Source organism: Argopecten irradians, chromosome 11 (genome assembly GCF_041381155.1).
Source record: "Argopecten irradians isolate NY chromosome 11, Ai_NY, whole genome shotgun sequence".
NCBI classification, from domain to species: domain Eukaryota; kingdom Metazoa; phylum Mollusca; class Bivalvia; order Pectinida; family Pectinidae; genus Argopecten; species Argopecten irradians.
In genome coordinates, this window is record NC_091144.1 from 8,289,385 (window position 1) to 8,312,295 (window position 22,911).

Below are 22,911 nucleotides of genomic sequence, written 5' to 3' on the forward strand. Positions count from 1 at the left end.
AAAGTTCACAAATAATTTCCTATCTCTTTGCTTATAACTTTTAAGTCACATGACTTGTCACATGACCACATGAGTCACATGACTTCCATATAATATATTTCCCGCCAAAACAGTGAAAATCGAAAATGGCGGTGGTGTCTGCAGGAATTTGGAAGGGGAAACATTATTTGTCTTAAAATAGGAAATTTGTCAAATTAGTGAAAGGATTATCTCATTCCTGAATTTCTTTAAGCAATTTGGGTAAGTTTTAATTTATCTGCACTTCTTTATCAAGAAGAAATCTTTGCACTGTTCATATACATACACAATGAAGATGGTTTGTTTATCTGTCAATTGTTATTTAATTATATGGTCCATATAAACTATCATGCTTTACCACTGTAAGTTTATTTTGGACAAATACTAATTTACTGAGAATGTATAATGACATCAATCGCTGCATATCACTGATAACAGATTTTCATGGCATTTATATGTGGCAGTATGAAAACATGATGAACACAGTAAACTGTTGGTGATTCCAATTAAGTTGAACTCTTCTGTTGAACATTATATATTAATGTAGGGATATATATTTACAAAAATGCTATGTAGCAAGCTAATGTAGCTTGTAATACATGTTCAAGTTTCTTGGTATTATCATTTTTCTCATGGTTTCCATGTGAAGTTACTGTAGTGAATTATAATTAAAGGCGGATGGAGAAAATGGAAATTTATCATGGCCTTGAAGTATATTCATGAAAAATCCAATTCTCTTCATGATGAAGTTTCATTGGTAAAGATTTGAAACAGTTGTTAGAAATATCAAAGCCATAAATAATTTCATTTAGTAATGAAAAAACCATGAACTTTCAACTACCCCATGATTACTTTACCTTATTCATGGCCATAATCATGTTCACGGCCAGGAAAATATATATATTCATGGTCATAAAAATACTGAATTATAATCATGGTCATGAAGCTATTGTGAAATTTCACGACTATGAAATTAAAATCATAAAATTTAATGGGCGTGAAATATGAATTTCATTGATTTTTTATGATCATGATTACTTTACCTTTTTCATGGCCATTTTCATGGGTTTGCCAATGGTTTTTTATTGCTTTTTTATAATCTAATTCATGGCATTTTCATGGACTATATTCCAGTAGTGTAACTCATCTTTTCAAGACTACTATAAGATCCTTTTCTTTTGTTTTTGGTGTAAAACATAACAATTACCTACCTTGAGAGTGTGACAACAAAACTGCAACTCTCAGGGAAATTCATGAATGTCCAACCTCTGCAAGCTCCAGGAGTTGGACATTCATGAATTACCTCATAGATTATGTTTTTGTTGTTACACCCTCAAGATAAGGAAACATTCTATTAATCTGGTATCTATACTTACTCAATAATGCCATAACCTTGGTGGCACTAGGGATCCACCATGTACACTTAGCAAGGGGAGGTAAGTCCTGGGGCTTAGTGGGAAACAGTCGCTGTACTATGAAACTGTGTAAACGTCGTAGAATTCGAGAAAATGTTCCTAGCCTTAATCTGTAATGGGAATTAAACCTAGCTATTAAAATGGCGAGTTGGTCAAAGAAACAATTTTAATTTATTAACTACATCAGCTTGTTTTTTAAACTTCATAGGAATAATACTCTAAGGTTTAAAATGCCACAAAAAACTGTAAACATTTAATAACAGCATCCCACACTTTCTCTTCCTTTTTGGATAAAATATATCAGGCAAAAAAATTTTTTAAGTAGAAAGTCTCTTTATAAAATATTCATGACAAATTTCATTATGATAAAATTATTATATGTATGTGTTATCAATTTTGTTCCAGTTATTAAGTAATTGACTATATTTACAGAGTTATTCCCCTTTACATTACTTTGAAAGTAACATTGCCATCCCATTGCCCTATCAAGATTCTTATAATTCTATTACAAACTTTCTCATCCAATGCACCAGGAAATGGTGGTCATGGTCGTTGAGAGCAGCAATCTGACGTAGTAGATGAGCAAATATCACAAACGTTGGCATGTTTTCAAACTGTGGATTCTGAAATAAATACACGATTTTATCAAAATCATGATCAAATTGATTGTGTACAAAAGTATAATCTAAGGAGTTAAAACAAACTTTTAAAAATCATGGCAATCATGTATTTAAGAAAATTAAGCCTGCATCAATCCATGCATTGATGGTTGTATATTCACAGGGTCATTTTAATTCCTAACTTTAAACATTATGTCACAAAAGCTAATCATCAGATTTATAATGCAATTAATTTCATTATTAATGTATCATATCTTTGTTCATTGAACAGGGTACATATTTATTAAAAGAAAGAATTCCTACACTGCAGTTATCAATGAAAGATGAACTTGTAATAGAGGACACAGTATTGACAATACTTGTAACACTGATGTTGGTATGAAATATCTAACTAAAGATTATATAATGAGATTAACATTAGCAGACAGAGCTAGGTCCTTAGCAATACACATCTAAACAGACCATAAATTCAATAAAAGATAGTTTATAGTGTTTATTATTAACTCATTTTAGGAGTTTTTGCATTAAGGTTTAAGTTAGACCAGGAAGAATGGTTATAAACAACAATATATGCAGGAACAGTTATTTTGATGGTAAGAAGGCAATGTTTCTACATATATGTCAACATTAGTGATGTCATAATGGCCACGTTTTGGGCATCAATTATATCCAAAAATAGATCCCTTTGGCCTGCTTGTTCATATATTAGAAGTGACAAGTGAATGTAAATATTTTCAAATGTTTTACATAAAATAACGTTTAGCGTCTTTATTTTAAGATTTGATTGATTTTCATGCTTTACCTGCAGAAGGACAAGATAGGCCCTCAGATCATCCTTGGTGTGAGGCCTGGAAGTAGGACAAAAACAATAACTCATATTAATACTACATGTATTAATATTACGTAAATAAAACAACCGAAACAAGCACCTGAGCTGTCATACTTATTACAGTAATTGTCATGTTGGTGAAATTTCAGGAAGTTATAAAATGGTCCTGAAAATGTCATCGGTAAAACATTGAACAAAGTGTTGAGCCCAGTGCACCCCAAGTGTAAGTGTACTATAAATGTATGAACACGTAACAGCTAGAGTTAAATTATACTATATTTGTTTGACTGAACAATATCAATGAATCATTTAGCAGAATATCTGACTCAGTAGACTGCAGTGTCACTGATCAGGAGCTCCTGTAATTGGTTACAATATAAGAGGCCCAGAGGGCCTGTATCGCTCACCTGGTTTGTAATGTTAAGCTATGTTCTGAATACAGGTTCATTGTTTCTTTTCTCAAGGAATTTTACCTCCAATATCCCTATTGGGTTCCACTCTTTCTACTCCACTGGGTCAGAGCCAAAATTTATACAAATTTTGCCCCACAGGCATGTTTCTTGTCAAATTTGGTTAACATCTAAGCAGAACTCTATGACATGTAGCGATTTAAATGATTTACCTCTATTTCCACTATTGGGCCCTGCCCCCCGGCGGTTGGTCAGAGCCAAAATTTATACACAGTCTATTACCCTTCCCCCAAGGATGTTTCTGGCCAATTTTGGTTACAATCCATGCAGAACTCAATGATGAGTAGCGATTTTAAACAAGAGGCCCAGAAGGCCTGTATCGCTCACCCCTTTTTTTTTAAAGTAATTATCACAAAGACTCTTACAATTCAAAAGATTAGCAAAATTGACCCCAACCATATAATGTACATGCTATAGATACCATACGACCATGAGTGCTATCCAAGACTTAGTTTCAGAGAGGAAGTAATTCAAATGAAAATAGTAGCCTAATTTACCCTTTTGGCCCCATTACCTCAGGCCCTGAGGGGTTAGCCAAATCATTTGTACTATTTTGAATCACTGCCCTATAAGGATGCTACCATTGCATTATGAGTGCTATCCTTTGCTTAGTTTAAGAGAAAAAGTTGTTATAACAAAATAGTCAAATTGACCCCTTTTGATCCCACCCCTCAAGCCCCCAGGGGGTCAGCCCCATCATTGGTACAATTTTGAATCCCACCCTATAAGGATGCTACCATTGCATTATGAGTGCTATCCCATGCTTAGTTTCAGAGAAGATGTTGTTTATAATGAAATAGCCAAATTAACTGCTTTTGACCCCGCCCCCAGGGCCTCAACCTGACCATTTGTACAATTTTCAGTCAGTAGCCCATAAGGATGCTACCAGTCAAATTTTGTTAAGTTCTGACCAGGTGAGCTAAAAAAGTATCCATTTTTCCCCTATTGAGCCCTATCCAACCTGCCCCCACGGGGTCAGAGACAAAAGATATGCAAACTCTGTTCCCCTTCCCCCAAGTGTGTTTCTGACTAAATTTGGTTACAATCCAAGCATAACTCTATGACTAGTAGCGATTTAAAGAATTTACCCCTGTTTCCCCTATTGGGCCCTACCCCTCCTGCCCTTGGGAGCCAGGTGCGCTAAAAACAAGAGGCCCCATGGGCCTTAACTATCATCTGACTGTTAATACAATATATAGGACAACTAAAATACACAATAAGTTGTTAAAAGATTGTAGTATTTTTTACCCCTGTGATGTTGAAGGTCAAGGTCATTCATTTGAACAAACTAGGGTGCCCTTCATCCCAGCATGCTGCAAGTTAAATATGAGTACCTTGGGTATTTTGGTTATTAAGAAGAAGTCATTTAAAGACTTTAGCCTTTTTGACACCATGTGACCTTGAATGAAGGTCAAGGTCATTCATTTGAACAAATTTGGTAGCCCTTCATCCCAGCAATTATTGCTATAGTCCCAATATGATTACCTTCGGTCATTTGGTTATTGAGAAGTTGTTTAAAGATTTTAGTCTTTTTAACCCCTGTGATCTTGAATGAACTTGTCAAAGTTATTCATTTGAACAAATTTTATTTCTTTATCCCAGCATGCTCAAGGCCCACTATAATTATCCGGAGCCTTTTCTTACTGAAAGGAAGTCTTTCTAAGATCTAAGCCTTTTTGACACCAGTGACCTTGATTGAAGTTCAAGGTCATTCATTTAAACAAACTTGGTAGCCCTTCATCCCACCATGCTACCGGCCCAATATGATTACCCTGGGCCTTTTGGTTATTGAGAAGAAGTCATTTATAGATTTCAGCCTTTTTGACCCCTGTGACCATGAATGAAGGTCAAGGTCATTTCATTTGAACAAACATGGTAGACCCATGCCAGCATGCTACAGACCCAATATGTTTACTCTTGGTATTTTGGTTATTGAAAAGAAGTTGTTTAAAGAATTTAGTCTTTTGACACCTAGCTGTGACCTTGATTGAAGTTCAAAGTCATTCATTTAAACAAACTTGGTAGCCCTTCATCCCACCATGCTACAGGCCCAATATGATTACCCTGAGCCTTTTGCCTGGTTACTGAGAATAAGCCGTTTAAAGATTTTAGTCTTTTTGACACCTGTGACCTTGATTGAAAGTCAAGGTCATTCATTTGATCAAAATCCCAGCATGCTACAGGCTCAATATCAGTACCAGGGCCTTTCAGTTAATGAGAAGAAGTTGTTTAAAGAGTTAAGCCTTTTTGACCCGTGACCATGAATGAATGTCAAGGTCATTCATTTGAACAAACTTGGTACTCCTTCACCTCTGCATACTACAGGCAAAATATCATTACCCTAGCCCATTTGATATTTAAAAAGAAGTCAACTGAATGAAAAGTTTAAGGAAGCAAAACACACATGGATAACACAGAACATCTAAGAAACATGAAACCAATTTAGCTAGAATGAAATTTATCTGTCAAAGAAAGAGCTCATAATACACCAGATTAAATTTGTAATGAAAAAAATTGGTGTGAAATGTTGGAGTGGTAATAATGCTAATCACGAGTGTTGAGAGAAACACCTGGAAAAGACACGTGGGAAAGACACGAGGGTTGGTTGATTATACTTATATAATCCTCATATAACTCATTCACCCCCAAAATTTCATAATGGACTAGTCTAGTCTCTAATTTAGAAGATTTCAAATGTGTCTCCAGGGTAAATGAGTTACCAGCTATACCTAGAATATTGGTGAAGGTATGAGGTGAGAGAAATTAGAGGAGATAAAAATTGGGCTGAGAACTCAAGAAATATAGAAGTAAGAAGAGAACAGATAGAATAGGAGAAGTAGTGAGAATGGAATAAAAGATACAAAATCATTTAGATGAGTGAACACAAGTGAGATCATAGAAACTATGTGGGAATATTGGTGAATGTATGAGTGGATTTAAAGGATAACTTAGTTAAAAGATCATAGGCTACTTAAAGCCAGAAGAAAAAATGAGAATTTTTTAATTTAATGTGTGAAAATATCATGTAACAGCTACATTTGTATGCATTTCATGCTGAAATGTTACTTCTGTTGACATTAAAAATCAGCAGATAATTTTTTTCAAGTTTTTTCAAAAGTCTTTCAAAGAAAATTATCAATCTTTAATACTGAAAATCTCTCTAACTAAGAACTTTTCATATAGGTACACAATGTACACAATATGACAGAAAAATCTACTGTAATGTTATAACAAATATCTGGGAACCAACAAAAACACTTGGTTATAAACACAGTTTGTTATACCCATGTAACAAACATCTTATAGGAACTATGACAGGGAATAAAATATGGTAACTGACTGCATTCTAAAGTATTTATTATAAACATTTTTTAATGTTAGTATATATATGTGATAGAAAAATCAAACAGTTTATGAACAATTTTCTATATATTTCATAGTTTATTTTAGGAACAACATATATCGTTATACATTGCAAACTTTTCAAATTTATTTTCATTGTCTAAAAAAGATTTTACTGATATTTTAATGTTTTACCAGCAATAATATATGGTATATGAAAGAAATGATATAATATGATATTTATTGGTACCATAAATAACTTTATATTAGTAACATTTCTATATCTTTATGTTAGGCCTGACATATCCAGGCATTAAATATTCATTTAGAACAAGAGGCCCAGAGGGCCTATATCGCTCACCTGGTTTGTAATGCCAAGTAATGTTCTGTATACAGGTTCATTGTTTCTTTTCTGAAGGAATTCGAATATTTACCTCTAATTCCCCTACTGGGTCCTACCCATCCTACCCCCGGGGGTCAGAGTCAACATTTATAGAAGTTCTGTTCCCCTTCCCCCAAGGATGTTTGTGGCCAAATTTGGTCACAATCCATGCAGAACTCTAGGACAAGTAGTGATTTATAGGATTTACCTCTATTTCCCCTATTGGGCCCCGCCCCTCCTGCCCCCAGGGGGTCAGAGCCAAACTTTATAAAAGTTCTGTTCCCCTTCCCCCAAGGATGTTTGTGGCCAAATTTGGTCACAATCCATGCAGAACTCTAGGACAAGTAGTGATTTATAGGATTTACCTCTATTTCCCCTATTGGGCCCCACCCCTCCTGCCCCCAGGGGGTCAGAGCCAAACTTTATACAAGTTCTGTTCCCCTTCTCCCAATGCATATTTGTGGCCAAATTTGGCCACAATCCATGCAGAACTCTAGGACAAGTAGTGATTTAAAGAATTTACCTCTATTTCCCCTATTGGGCGCTGCCCCTAATGCCCCCCGGGCGGTCAGAGCCAAACTTTACACAAGTTCTGTTCCCCTTCCCCCAAGGATGTTTGTGGCCAAATTTGGTTACAATCCATGCAGAACTCTAGGACAAGTAGCGATTTATAGGATTTACCTCTATTTCCCCTATTGGGCCCCGCCCCTCCTGCCCCCGGGGGGTCAGAGCCAAAATTTATACAAGTTCTGTTACCCTTCCCCCAAGGATGTTTGTGGCCAAATTTGGTTACAATCCATGCAGAACTCTAGGACAAGTAGCAATTTATAGGATTTACCTCTATTTCCCCTATTGGGCCCCGCCCCTCCTGCCCCCCGGGGGTCAGAGCCAAACTTTATACAAGTTCTGTTCCCCTACCCCCAAGGATGTTTGTGGCCAAATTTGGTTACAATCCATGCAAAACTCTATGATTAGTAGCGATTTAAAGGAAATGTTGACGGACGGAGGGACGGACGGACAACGGACGCCGCGCCATGACATAAGCTCATCAACCCTTCGGGCCAGGTGAGCTAAAAAGCAATCTCTAAATTTATATAGAGCAATATAAAAGTTTACCACATAAATAGATTGGCTCTTTATTTATATTATATCAAAAGTACATACACGACAAATATCTACAAATGTTTATCTTCAATGATGTATTTGTTTCTAAAGTGAAGTGATGACATTTACGTGACATGCTACATTATAGTATACATTTTGTACATCAATAATTGTCTAATCTTACCAATGCATCCGGCTTTCCTCTATCCTTTTAGTTTTAATAAAAAAAACAATAAAAATTACAGAATTCGTATTTAACAAATCACAATTTTTTGATACAGATCTTAAAAAGAGAAAGACTTTTTGTATCAAAGTGCTTAGAAATATTAATTTATCTACAAGTTACGTAATTTGTCATATTTGTTTTTATCTGCAGTATGAATAATGTAATGTGCATGAGATCACATGCACAGTGGTCAATTACAAGTGGTTTAGATGTCAAACTACAACAATTAAGTCCACCAACTCTGAGTTGACAGTTTGAGTCCTATGTAAGGAATTGCTAGCTACTGACGATGGCTGGTGGTTTTTCTCCCTGATATTCTGATTTTTTCTCTACCTTCCATAAATTGCTAATGCAAACCATAAATGCCAACGCTTTCTCGGTGAGTTAATTAACTGTTTGTATCCTGAATAATGATATGAGGTTTTCAGTGATTTATCAGCTTTAAGTTTTGTACCCTGAATAATGATACCAGGTTTTTTAGTGATTTAGCAACTTAGTTTTGTACACTGAATAATCATACTAGGTTCACCTAGGTATAGCCTGATATTTGGTTGATATCTGGTGACTAACCATGTGAAGCGCCTGATATCTGATCTGTCACTAACCAGGTAAAGCCTGATATCTGATCACTAACCCGGTATAGCCTGATATCTGATCACTAACAAGGTATAGCCTGATATCTGGTCACTAACCAGGTATAGCCTGATATCTGGTCACTAACCAGGTAAGCCTGATGTCTAGTCACTAACCTGGTATAGCCTCATGTCTGGTCACTAACCAGGTATAGCCTGATATCTGGTCACCAACCAGTAATAGCCTGATGTCTGGTCACTAACCAGGTATAGCCTGATGTCAGATTATTAACTATGTATAGCCTGATATCTGGTCACTAACCAGGTATAGCCTGATTAACGGCCTCTAACCAGGTATAGCGTGATATTTGATCATTAACCAGGTAAAGCCTGATGTCAAGTCACTAACCTGGTATAGCCTGATATCTGTCACTAACCAGGTGTAGCCTGATATCTGGTCACTAACCAGGTATAGCCTGATACCTGGTCACTAACCAGGTAAGCCTGATATCTGGTCACTAATCAGGTATAGTCTGATATCTGGTCATTAACCAGGTATAGTCTGATATCTGGTCATTAACCAGGCATAACCTGATATATGATCACTAACAAGGTATAGCCTGATATCTGGTCACTAACCAGGTATAGCCTGATATCTGGTCACTAACCAGGTATAGCTTTATATATGATCACTAACCAGGTATAGCCTTATATATGATCACTAACCAGGTATAGCCTGATATCTGATCACTAACCAGGTATAGCCTGATATCTGATCACTAACCAGGTATAGCCTGATATTTGGTCACAAACCAGGTATAGCCTGATATCTGGCCAATAACCAGGCATAGTCTGATATCTGGTCACGAACAAGGTATAGCCTGATATCTGGTCACTAACCAGGTATAGCCTTATATATGATCACTAACCAGGTATAGCCTGATATCTGATCACTAACCAGGTATAGCCTGATATCTAATCACTAACCAGGTATAGCCTGATATTTGGTCACTAACCAGGTATAGCCCGATATCTGGCCACTAACCAGGTATAGCCTTATATCTGGTCACTAACAAGGCATAGCCTTATATCTGGTCACTAACAAGGCATAGCCTTATATCTGGTCACTAACAAGGTACAGTGTAACTTGTCTTAACCGGACCCTGTATAAACTAGAAACCTGTCCATACCGATCAAATTGTGTGGTCCCAACATATTTCATAATAAATTATAGTACCTAAAACCTGTATAATCGGGAACCTGTCTATTCTGAAAACCGGACTTATCTTGGTAATTTTACTCTACTTTTCTATTCAAAATTAACTTGGGTAATCCGGAGACGATGTTTTCACTGCACAGAACAATCAAAACAAGCACTATCTATTCACTCCTTTGATTCAAAGGTACCGTCCGATCATAAGGAGCCTGCAGGAGTTTTACCTGTACTCAAAACAGTGACAGCTTTTTACTTGTACATGTTTTGTGAATACTTTTCACGTAAACGTACTCTGTGTGCAGAAAAATATTGTAGGTCATTTGTTAAAGGTAAACTGTAAATTTTTTTAATATATTTGAAACGTGAGAATTTCTAACAAGAAGTATCATGATGGCCAGGTGAGTCGCTTCGGAAAGGTGAGCCATTAAAATGTGCTAACAAAAAATAGACATGGAGGTGGACAAATAAATGATCAGTTAATGTTAGAAATGTTGGATATTGCTGAATTAATAATCGCAAATTTACTTGACTTCTTTTCAACGCTGGATGTTTAGCAACACAATATAGTTGATAGACCGGAGTCGTAGCTCTGACATCTGCCGTTCGTCATTCAGCATTACATGTACCTTATCACAGATAAGGTTATATTCTCTACAAGCCGGACAACTGTCGATAACGAAAAAATGGATTGGTCCCGTTAACATCCAGTTTAGACAAGTTCTACTGTATAGCCTGATATCTTGTCACGTGTCTGGGAATCTGTTCCTGAAGCTGTTATTGATCAGAGTGGAAACACAGTGACATCACAGTTACACAGCTTTATAAATAAGTTATCTATACTGATAGGTTAACCAATAATTAGTAGATCAACATCTCTAGCAGAGGTAACCTTATACAGACTTACATTCAAATTTAGACATTTTTGATTCAGTCATAATCCACATTCTGAACAAGCCATTTCACTTGAAGTTGGATGCCATTAACAATAATTGATTAGGAAATTGTTTACATGTTCATAATAAAACTCTTTCAAGCTAAGAACTCTTTACATAATGTAAGTGTGTGCATAGAAACTAGCTCAGCACAAGATAAATATTTATATTATTAAAATATTAGAAAAGGGTTTGAGGTATTTTTACTGAATTTTCATTCTTTAGAAATACATTTCATTTTTTTTCTTTGCGTTTTTTAAGCTAGAAGTGTATTTTTCGATACTTAAAATTTGTAAAGCAGCTCACAGTATAAAGAGTTCTCTAAACATTATGCAATATCAAAACACTTTACAGCCACATAGTATGAAATATAAAAACACATCTAAAAGCCTTTCCTTGTTGGTGTGTATGGGTAGATGTTGGGTACATTACACTCGTATCAGGTTAATTAATGAGATGTTACTAAAGGTTACAGTGTAGTTACCTATGTATACCCCGTACGGTTGGTAACAGAAATCAATATCAGCCTGCCAGGAGCACACAGCCGATTAATATTTTATGTCTAAACAGCAACCATCCATACAGACCCGAGTACCCACAGGCTCGCATTTACTTTTTTATTACATCAATTTTGTAACAACATGTTTACCACGAACCTAACAATACTTAATTGTACTTGATCAGGTTTGAAAAGTCTTTGGTACTGAAGACTGATCCTGTTAAAGATTCTAACTCTTCCACAAAATCAATGGAAAACACTCTTGTTTTAGGAGTCTGAATTCATTGAACCCCTTTTTTGTAAGTGATGGATTTATGCTAATTTAATTAATGTAGACTATAATTAGGCTTTATCTATGAGATTAAGATGTCTATAAGGGGATTGATGTTGTTGGGTTGGGGGGCTTTGTATGGTTAAATGTATGTTTATTTAATATGAATTTATATATCTATCTATGAAAGCCTGATAGACCTTTGGTTATAATTAGAAATGGCAGGTAATAAATATGAACACATAATTTTTTCTTAAACTATGATTTGTTTATCTTTATCTATAAAATGCCAACACATTAGCACTAACTTATCACTATTATCACTATTACGTTATATCACTACTTATATAACTTACTTTTTGTCCTTAAGAAGACTGTTTATAATAGACTTCAACACACATTTCTGGATATCCTGGGGCTGAAACAGACAGTCAGATATCAGTTTGTATCTCAATATCATTAAAGACATACAAAATAAAGGTAGTGAAGGAATATTCCATTTGAATTCATATAGAATGTATACTACATTTGTATTTGATCCTCAATCTTATACATGTATCAAGAACTTGTTACAATTTAACAGCATGGGCATAGTATGGATATACCAGGAACACAATTATAATGTTTGGGATTCAAATTGTGCAATGGTCAAATTTAGAATATAGTACAGTGGCTCCATTCTACAGGTGGTTAACTATTTACTGGTATCGTTATATTAACATACACGTATATTAACTGAAATCCATGAATTCTAGATACCAGTGAAATATTTGGAAATCTGTCAATGTATATCATAACAACAGTTTAAAAGTATTATTTTGAGCTACTGTTAACCTCTTTATTTTTGCAAAATACTAATTTTGCGTTATTTTCGAAAAAGGGCTTGATTGCAAACTCAAATGATTTACAAATATTTATTTAAAACAGTATAAATGAAAATAAAGTAATTACCCCTGTAATTTCATGATGAACTAATCCATCCATACAAAAAGAAGGGTCTAAATGAGTTTTAGGGGTGTACGAATTAAATGTGATAAAGAAATGGTTAATAACTTACCAGATTTGGCAACAGGTCATAGACAAAGTTGATCAATTCTAACTTTAGGCCAGACTCTTCTAGTGTCTTGTACTCCTTATTGGGGTCTCGCTGAGGACAAAGCAAAAACAACATCATAGATAGTTTATTCTACAGGGGTAATTCAATGTAGGTTTACCTGGAAGGTTGTAAATTTATTTTGCTACAGGTCAGTTTATATCCCATAAGTGCATTGGAGGACGTGCCAACTGAGTTTAGGATAGGTCACTGTGAGGCACATGCTTTTTGTTATAAGAATGACAATGAAATAAACATCTTGGTAATCAATTTTCTGTTCTCAAGGCGGGCAACTCCCGGTAAAATAACCAAACATGTTACAAACAAAGAAATTCTTATTTTAGAAGCATTTATCTTTCATTTACTGTGAGCGTAATGTCATTAATTTTCAGAGAAAATGACATGGATTTTGTTCACAAAATGATGACATCACAATGGTTAGATCTATATCGTTTTAAGGGAGGTTACTCTGCGATATGCAAAGTTGAATTACTTATAATTACATGGTACATGTATTGCAATAATATATGCAGATTTTCAAAGGAAACTTTAGTCTTCAATGATCCTAGATTTGCTCTAACCTAACAGTGAAATATTCTATGAAATCTCACTTAATTAAAGACCTACGTAGGTTCCATACACTTCATCATAACTGTAGGAATCTCTCTACCAACCCAGGATAATAAAAAAAAAACCATTGTAATATATTATTCATTACTTTATATATGTTTGGTAGCAAACCGCTGTTCATTTAAGCATGTAAAGCTGTATGTGTTTTGTCATGCGTAACAACATCCCTCGCACTCAAAGGCATTTTACACTCCAGTTATTTGTTATAATTTAAGATATTTAGGTACAATATAAACAGTTTGTTGTCTAAGTACTTATCATACAGTATATTCTGCCTTAGGGAACAACTCTCTATAAAGACCAACTGTTTAAAAAGAATGCTTCCTTGAAGTCACCATTGAACAAAATCATCACACCAAAGCCTGTATTAAACCCATCTGTTGTCTTTTCGTTGTCTATTATAGACAGGTTTGAACGTTCGATATTATGTAATGTATAGTACAGTTGTTTTCAAAATCACACATCAAAACAATCTAGTAACTAAATCATTGGTAAATTTAATAAAAAAAATTCTGAAGAGATCATTAGCACAATTCCAAAGCCTTTTAAACTCTTTGCTGAGTATATAACACTTCTGTGATTGATCATAAATTAAACCTCTTATTAAAAGTAAAATGACTGGACCCATTAAGTCTTGTTTAGTTTTAGTAAAGACTGGGTCCTGGGCCTCTTATTTGGACTCATTGGTAAAGACTGGGTCCTGGGTTTCTTGTTTGGATACATTGGTAAAGACTGGGTCCTGGGCCTCTTGTTTGGTGTCATTGGTAAAGACTGGGTCCTGGGTCTCTTGTTTGGTGTCATTGGTAAAGACTGGGCCCTGGACCTTTTGTTTGGTGTCATTGGTAAAGACTGGGTCCTGGGCCTCTCGTTTGGTGTCATTGGTAAAGACTGGGTCCTGGGCCTCTTGTTTTGGTGTCATTGGTAAAGACTGGGTCCTGGGCCTCTTGTTTGGTGTCATTGGTGATGATTGGACCTCTTGTTTGGTATTGTTGGTAAAGACTGGGTCCTGGGCCTCCTGTTTGCAATCATTGTTTAAGACTGGGTCCTGGGCCTCTTGTTTGCTGTCATTGGTTAAGACTGGACCCTGGGTCTCTTGTTTGGTGTCATTGGTAAAGATTGGACCTCTTGTTTGGTATTGTTGGTAAAGACTGGGTCCTGGGCCTCTTGTTTGCTGTCATTGTTTAAGACTGGGTCCTGGGCCTCTTGTTCGCTGTCATTGGTTAAGACTGGGTCCTGGACCTCTTGTTCGCTGTCATTGGTTAAGACTGGACCATGGGCCTCTTGTTTGGTGTCATTGGTAAAGACTGGACCCTGGGCCTCTTGTTTGCTGTCATTTGTTAAGACTGGGTCCTGGGCCTCTTGTTTGGTGTCATTGGTAAAGAGTGGACCTCTTGTTTGGTATTGTTGGTAAAGACTGGGTCCTGGGCCTCTTGTTTGCAATCATTGTTTAAGACTGGGTCCTGGGCCTCTTGTTTGCTGTCATTGGTTAAGACTGGACCCTGGGCCTCTTGTTTGGTGTCATTGGTAAGGACTGGACCCTGGGCCTCTTGTTTGGTGTCATTGGTTAAGACTGGGTCCTGGGCCTCTTGTTTGCTGTCATTGGTAAGGACTGGACCCTGGGCCTCTTGTTTGGTGTCATTGGTTAGGACTGGACCCTGGGCCTCTTGTTTGGTGTCATTGGTTAAGACTGGACCCTTGGCCTCTTGTTTGATGTCATTGGTAAAGACTGGACCCTGGGCCTCTTGTTTGGTGTCATTGGTTAAGACTGGACCCTGGGCCTCTTGTTTGGTGTCATTGTTTAAGACTGGGTCCTGGGCCTCTTGTTTGGTGTCATTTGTTAAGACTGGGTCCTGGGCCTCTTGTTTGGTGTCATTGGTTAAGACTGGGTCCTGGGCCTCTTGTTTGGTGTCATTGGTTAAGACTGGGTCCTGGGCCTCTTGTTTGGTGTCATTGGTTAAGACTGGGTCTTGTTTGTATTCATTAGTAAAACGACCAAGAAGCCTTTTGTTTTAGATTGAATGTGGCAGATTTGACAAAAAAGACCCATTGTTTGCATTAATTGTTGAAGGCTGGACCTTCAGGTTATGTTTGAAGTCAATATTTCTCGGATTCAATGTCCGTAAGCTTTATTTTTGTGGTCATAAGTTGTCTGGGCATTAACTCTCTTCTCTGAGATTGAGGCCCCTGGTGTATTGTTGGAGTCTTAGACTAGGTTATGGGCTGTTTGTTTGGACTCAATGAGAACAACTAGCCACAAGTCTTTTTATTTGGATTCAATGAGAACAACTTGGCACAAGTCTTCTTGTTTGGACTCAATGAGAATGACTAGGCACAAGTCTTCTTGTTTGGACTCAATGAGAATGACTAGGCACAAGTCTTCTTGTTTGGACTCAATGAGAATGACTAGGCACAAGTCTTCTTGTTTGGACTCAATGAGAGACTAGGCACAAGTCTTCTTGTTTGGACTCAATGAGAACAACTAGGCACAAGTCTTCTTGTTTGGACTCAATGAGAATGACTAGGCACAAGTCTTCTTGTTTGGACTCAATGAGAACAACTAGGCACAAGTCTTCTTGTTTGGACTCAATGAGAACAACTAGGCACAAGTCTTCATGTTTGGACTCAATGAGAACAACTAGGCACAAGTCTTCTTGTTTGGACTCAATGAGAACAACTAGGCACAAGTCTTCTTGTTTGGACTCAATGAGAATGACTAGGCACAAGTCTTTTTATTTGGATTCAATGAGAACAACTTGGCACAAGTCTTCTTGTTTGGACTCAATGAGAACAACTAGGCACAAGTCTTCTTGTTTGGACTCAATGAGAATGACTAGGCACAAGTCTTCTTGTTTGGACTCAATGAGAATGACTAGGCACAAGTCTTCTTGTTTGGACTCAATGAGAACAACTAGGCACAAGTCTTCTTGTTTGGACTCAATGAGAATGACTAGGCACAAGTCTTCTTGTTTGGACTCAATGAGAATGACTAGGCACAAGTCTTCTTGTTTGGACTCAATGAGAGACTAGGCACAAGTCTTCTTGTTTGGACTCAATGAGAACAACTAGGCACAAGTCTTCTTGTTTGGACTCAATGAGAATGACTAGGCACAAGTCTTCTTGTTTGGACTCAATGAGAACAACTAGGCACAAGTCTTCTTGTTTGGACTCAATGAGAACAACTAGGCACAAGTCTTCTTGTTTGGACTCAATGAGAATGACTAGGCACAAGTCTTCTTGTTTGGACTCAATGAGAATGACTAGGCACAAGTCTTCTAGTTTGGACTCAATGAGAACAACTAGGTACAAGTATTCTTGTTTGGACTCAATGAGAATGACTAGGTACAAGTCTTCCTGTTTGGACTCAATGAGAATGACTAGGTACAAGCCTTCTTGTTTGGACTCAATGAGAACGACTCGGTACAAGTATTCTTGTTTGGACACAATGAGAATGACTAGGTACAAGCCTTCTTGTTTGGACTCAATGAGAATGACTAGGCACAAGCCTTCTTGTTTGGACTCAATGAGAATGACTAGGCAAAAGTCTTCTTGTTTGGACTCAATGAGAGACTAGGTACAAGCCTTCTTGTTTGGAATTAATAACTAGGGCCTGGCACCATTACTTTTGTTTTGATTCAATGCTAAGGACTCAACATGAGACTTTTTGTTTGGATTCAATGTTATGGACTGTACCAGTTTTTTTTTTATTTTGATTCATTGACTAAAACTGGGCAAAAGTTTCTATTGTTTAAAGGCTCAATGCACAGAACTGCATAAGAACATTAAAATCATTACAGGTAACCAGGAACTGTTTGGTATTTATGTAATAACAAAATTTTCAAAAACGATATCAATGGCAAACATCATATCAGTACATGTATCATGTATTGATCTAAATTATGTTTGCCCATAAATGTTGATAATTGAAAAATCAATTGACTTGACGTTATTGAGACTATTTCATAATTGCTGATTTTGTACCCTGTATAACCTAAAGGCTAGAAGTAGTAGCATGACACGAGTATCGGCTTACAGACACCCCAACTGTGGCCCATACTAACTATTGATTTCAAACTTTCTACTTTATATTGATCTATGTATTCAGGTACACTGGGTAGATCCACCCGACAAAGGACGCGGGTCCAGAGCCTGCTGATCGATACGTATAACAACAGATAAATAGCTATACATACAATACATCATTGATTACTTATATATAAAACACAAGATCATTCTTATATACTGCCAAAATATCTACATGTTTAAACAATGGCTATAACATTTCACACCACATTGTATGGATATTGGACTTTTAGTCATCAGAGCTGAAAACTTTCTCAGTAGTGATATGTAAATACTTGTAACTAATTTGCAAACTGAAATACAACACAATAGGCCTGTATTGTTCACCAGTTCATTAGTATAACACGTTGAAGAAGGCTGTACATATATTTGAAGATTTATTATTTCAACCCCCTACTATTAAAGATTTATAAATAGCTATCTTTAAAAATTTATAAATATTGCAATATTTCATCTGACATTCTTTGTAAATAAAGGTCATTTATTGGAACAAAGTCTGACAACAAACAAGCTGGTACTCTTCAATTCTTTGTACCCTGACACAATAGTTATAAGGTCAAAACATTTTTTATTTATTTTTTTTTAGTTTTTGTGTGTGTGTGTGTTAGAATTTTTGCCATAAATTGAAAAGTTGATGCTGGATGGACGATTCAAAATAGAATCATAAATCCACATTAATTTACAGTTTAATAATGAAATGTTCGTTATATGTTCATTATACAAAAGATAATTAACTAATTTCTAGTTCCTCCAAACTGTAGTGCTATACTAATACAGAAAACTGTGTAGGACACATTATATACTAACTATAGGCTATCCAAATTAGGGATGGGTACTGAATGAAGACAGTACATGTATAATAACACATCAGTATCAATGATACTTGTATTTTACTGTAGCAATACCAATATACTGATATCAATGAAGAAATACACTAGATACCTAGCATACAACATATTTTGTGTTGTTTACACAACAGAAAATATAAAAGTTGTTTTACAGACGATATATTTCTCATTATGAAACATAAACTTGAAAAAGATGTTAATTTTTGAAAAAACCAATAAGATGCAGCATTTTTGAACAGGTATGTAATGTTTTCTTTAAAACGAGTAACGATACTTTATCAATCCGGTATCCAACCCTTATCCAGACACCTCACTCCAACTAGTGTGACCAGTGGGCAGAATTTTTAATATAAACTTTTTATTCTCTGTCATCTAATTTAATTGCAGAAAACAGAAATAAATATAAAATTAAATGGACTTGAAGTTGAAACAAGATAAATATCTTTATTTTTTTTTCCAATTGTTTTCAAAAACCGAAAGCCTTTCTTACAAATGCGAACAATTAACTCAGTGCTATAGATGAGCCAGTAGATATCTCTAGTGCTAGAACGGTTAGAAACAATGCCAACCAGTTAACCGGATCAGATTAACCGAGCGATAACCAGATAACTGACTTAAGATCTAGCTCTGTTTTAGTAACATTGCAGTCGTAAATCCATGCTAAAAATATCACACTTTGTTTGGATTCTATAACAATCGCTCATCTCTTTCAGGAAACAATCGTCTGACACAATTATTGCTTTGAATTAGATATATTTCATTTGTTTTTATTAAAACCAGATGCGTCATAGTAAATTAAATTCAATGTGAACACTTATATGATAGAGTACATCTTGGCACTTTTGCACATCACATTCACGGAAACACTTGCAAAGAAGCCTAGTGAAACCTAAGCATTTTTAGTGGCGACCCAATTTCCCATAACAACACTTCAAATGTCATTACAAAATTGCGTCTTTGAAGCATACCTAATACAAGACGTGTACAGGAGTTTTTGAGAAACATTTTTGCCTTATCAAATGTGTATGGCGGTTATCAGATAGCTACACATACAATGCTAACCAGACACATGCTCAAACCAAACCGTGGACAAGTTATCAGGTTACCTGTTCTAGCACTCAGAGCAAAAGTCAGAAAATATTCCTTTTAGAAAAAGAAAATTGATAACAAAATTGGTTGTTGTTAATTAATTATCATTACAATGCCATCAGGGCAACATACAGATACAGATCTTATATCCTATCATCAGGTTGGAATCAGGTGAACACGGGTATATACAATAAAATCCAGGTACAGATCTTATATCCTACCATCAGGTTGGAATCAGTTGAACACGGGTATATACAACAACAAAAGGCCCAAGAGGCCTTGACGGTCACCTGTGTGCTGCTACAGAAAAGCATTGCAAAGTTGGTTCAAATCTGTAAAAAGTATTTACGAATTAGAATAAACTTTAAAGTTGAACCTATTAGAATTTTTTATTTTTTGTTTTTCATTTTGATAGTGTTTTATGTTACCAAACCTTATGCTTAAAATTCCAATTTGCTTTGCCAATGTTAAACAACAAAACCAAATAAGAAGTCAGTCAATGTCAGTCATTTCATAAATTTCACTTTTTAATCTATGAAGATTATTTGGTTCCATCAAATCTGTGAATTCAGAATAAGATTTTTGAAGTTTTAGCCTATTTGACCCCTTTTGGCCCCGCCCCTCTGGCCCCTGGGGGTCGGCCTGAGGCCTGGACAAATATGGATATGGTGTTAAATTCTATTTCAGGCTAATAATTCTAACCCAGTTTGACTAATTTCCAATGAAAACAAAGCAAATAATGTTCATAAATGTGTTTTTCCTATATAAACTATAGTAAATTTGACACCCTACCCAGGGGAAAATCTGAGATCCCAGGGCGATGAGATTCACAATTTTTGTAAAGGGCCTTATGACCTTCCAATCTATGAAGAGTATCAGGTTCCATCAAATCTGTGAATTCAGAAGAAGATTTTTGAAGTTTTAGCCTATTTGACCCTTTTTTGGCCCCGCCCCTAAGGCCCCTGGAGGTCCGCCAGGACCAATATGATTATGACGATAAAATGCTATCTCAGGCTAAACATTCTAACCCAGTTTTACTAATTTCCTATGAAAAATAAGCAAAAAACATTCATATATGTGTTTTTTCCTATATAAACTACAGTTAACTTGACCCCCTCCCCAGGGGGGAAACATGAGACCCCAGGGTCATATAATTCACAATTTTTGTAAATGACCTTAAGACCTTTCCATCTATGAAGAGTATTTGATTCTACCAGTTCCAGAATTTTAGAAGTAGATTTTTGAAGTTTTAGCCTATTTGACCCCTTTTGGCCCCACCCCTAAGGCCCCTGGGAGTCAGTCATGGAAAATTTGTTAATAGAATTCAATGGCCATTTCATAGGGATAATTCTGACAACATTTGACTAATTTTCTATTATAAATGACCAAGTAATGCTCTAAAATGTGTTTTCACTATATAAACTATAGTAAACTTAACCCCCTCCCCAGGGGGAAACCTGAGACTCCAGGGTCATATAATTCACAGTTTTTGTAGAGGGCCTTGAGACCTTTCTATCTATGAAGAGTATTTGATTCTACCACATCTGTGAGTGGAGGAGAAGATTTTTGAAATTTTAGTCAATTTTACCCCTTTTGGCCCCTCCCACAGCCCCCTGGGGGTTGGGGGTCATATAATTCACAATTTTGATTGGCCTTATGCCTTAGAAGGTTTGTGCAAAATTTCATTGAAATTGCTTCAGCGGTTTTGGAGAAGAAGTCGAAAATGTAAATTGTTTACGAACACACGACGCACGACGCACGACGACGGACAAAAGGCGATTAGAAAAGGTCACTTGAGACTTTGTCTCAGGTGACCTAATAAAATCCAGATACAGATCTTATATCCTACCATCAGTTTGAAATCAGGTGAACACAGGTATATACAATAAAATCCAGGTACAGATCTTATATCCTACCATCAGGTTGGAATCAGGTGAACACGGGTATATACAACAATAAAATCCAGTTACAGATCTTAAATATATCCTACCATCAGGTTGGAATCAGGTGAACACGGGTATATACAATAAAATCCAGGTACAGATCTTATATCCTACCATCAGTTTGGAATCAGGTGAACACGGGTATATACAATAAAATCCAGGTACAGATCTTATATCCTACCATCAGGTTGGAATCAGGTGAACACGGGTATATACAACAATAAAATCCAGATACAGATCTTATATCCTACCATCAGGTTGGAATCAGGTGAACACAGGTATATACAATAAAATCCAGATACAGATCTTATATCCTACCATCAGGTTGGAATCAGGTGAACATGGGTATATACAATAAAATCCAGGTACAGATCTTATATCCTACCATCAGGTTGGAATCAGGTGAACACGGGTATATACAATAAAATCCAGGTACAGATCTTTTATCCTACCATCAGGTTGGAATCAGGTGAACACGGGTATATACAATAAAATCCAGGTACAGATCTTATATCCTACCATCAGGTTGGAATCAGGTGAACACAGGTATATACAATAAAATCCAGGTACAGATCTTTTATCCTACCATCAGGTTGGAATCAGGTGAACACGGTATATATACAATAAAACCAATAGATAATCATCAGGTACAGATCTTATATCCTACCATCAGGTTGGAATCAGGTGAACACAGGTATATACAATAAAATCCAGGTACAGATCTTATATCCTACCATCAGGTTGGAATCAGGTGAACACAGGTATATACAACAATAAAATCCAGGTACAGATCTTATATCCTACCATCAGGTTGGAATCAGGTGAACACGGGTATATACAACAATAAAATCCAGATACAGATCTTATATCCTACCATCAGGTTGGAATCAGGTGAACACAGGTATATACAATAAAATCCAGATACAGATCTTATATCCTACCATCAGGTTGGAATCAGGTGAACACGGGTATATACAACAATAAAATCCAGGTACAGATCTTATATCCTACCATCAGGTTGGAATCAGGTGAACACGGGTATATACAACAATAAAATCCAGATACAGATCTTATATCCTACCATCAGGTTGGAATCAGGTGAACACAGGTATATACAATAAAATCCAGATACAGATCTTATATCCTACCATCAGGTTGGAATCAGGTGAACACGGGTATATACAATAAAATCCAGATACAGATCTTATATCCTACCATCAGGTTGGAATCAGGTGAACACGGGTATATACAATAAAATCCAGATACAGATCTTATATCCTACCATCAGGTTGGAATCAGGTGAACACAGGTATATACAACAATAAAATCCAG

The 22,911-nt window shown here is 36.2% G+C and overlaps 1 protein-coding gene across 2 annotated transcripts in view; it reads right to left on the reverse strand.

Moving 5' to 3' along the window:
- Positions 1–22,911, reverse strand: part of LOC138334680 (probable E3 ubiquitin-protein ligase HECTD2) — a 48,241-nt gene that overhangs the window by 19,934 nt on the left and 5,396 nt on the right. The window contains exons 4-9 of one of the 2 annotated variants that reach the window (XM_069283341.1): positions 12,954–13,043; positions 12,253–12,314; positions 8,365–8,388; positions 2,856–2,901; positions 1,947–2,056; positions 1,395–1,543 (exon numbers count right to left, since the gene is read on the reverse strand). In XM_069283341.1, the coding sequence (XP_069139442.1) occupies positions 1,395–1,543; positions 1,947–2,056; positions 2,856–2,901; positions 8,365–8,388; positions 12,253–12,314; positions 12,954–13,043 (481 nt within the window). The remainder of the gene's footprint in view (positions 1–1,394; positions 1,544–1,946; positions 2,057–2,855; positions 2,902–8,364; positions 8,389–12,252; positions 12,315–12,953; positions 13,044–22,911) is intronic. The other variant, XM_069283342.1, reaches the window with a different exon arrangement.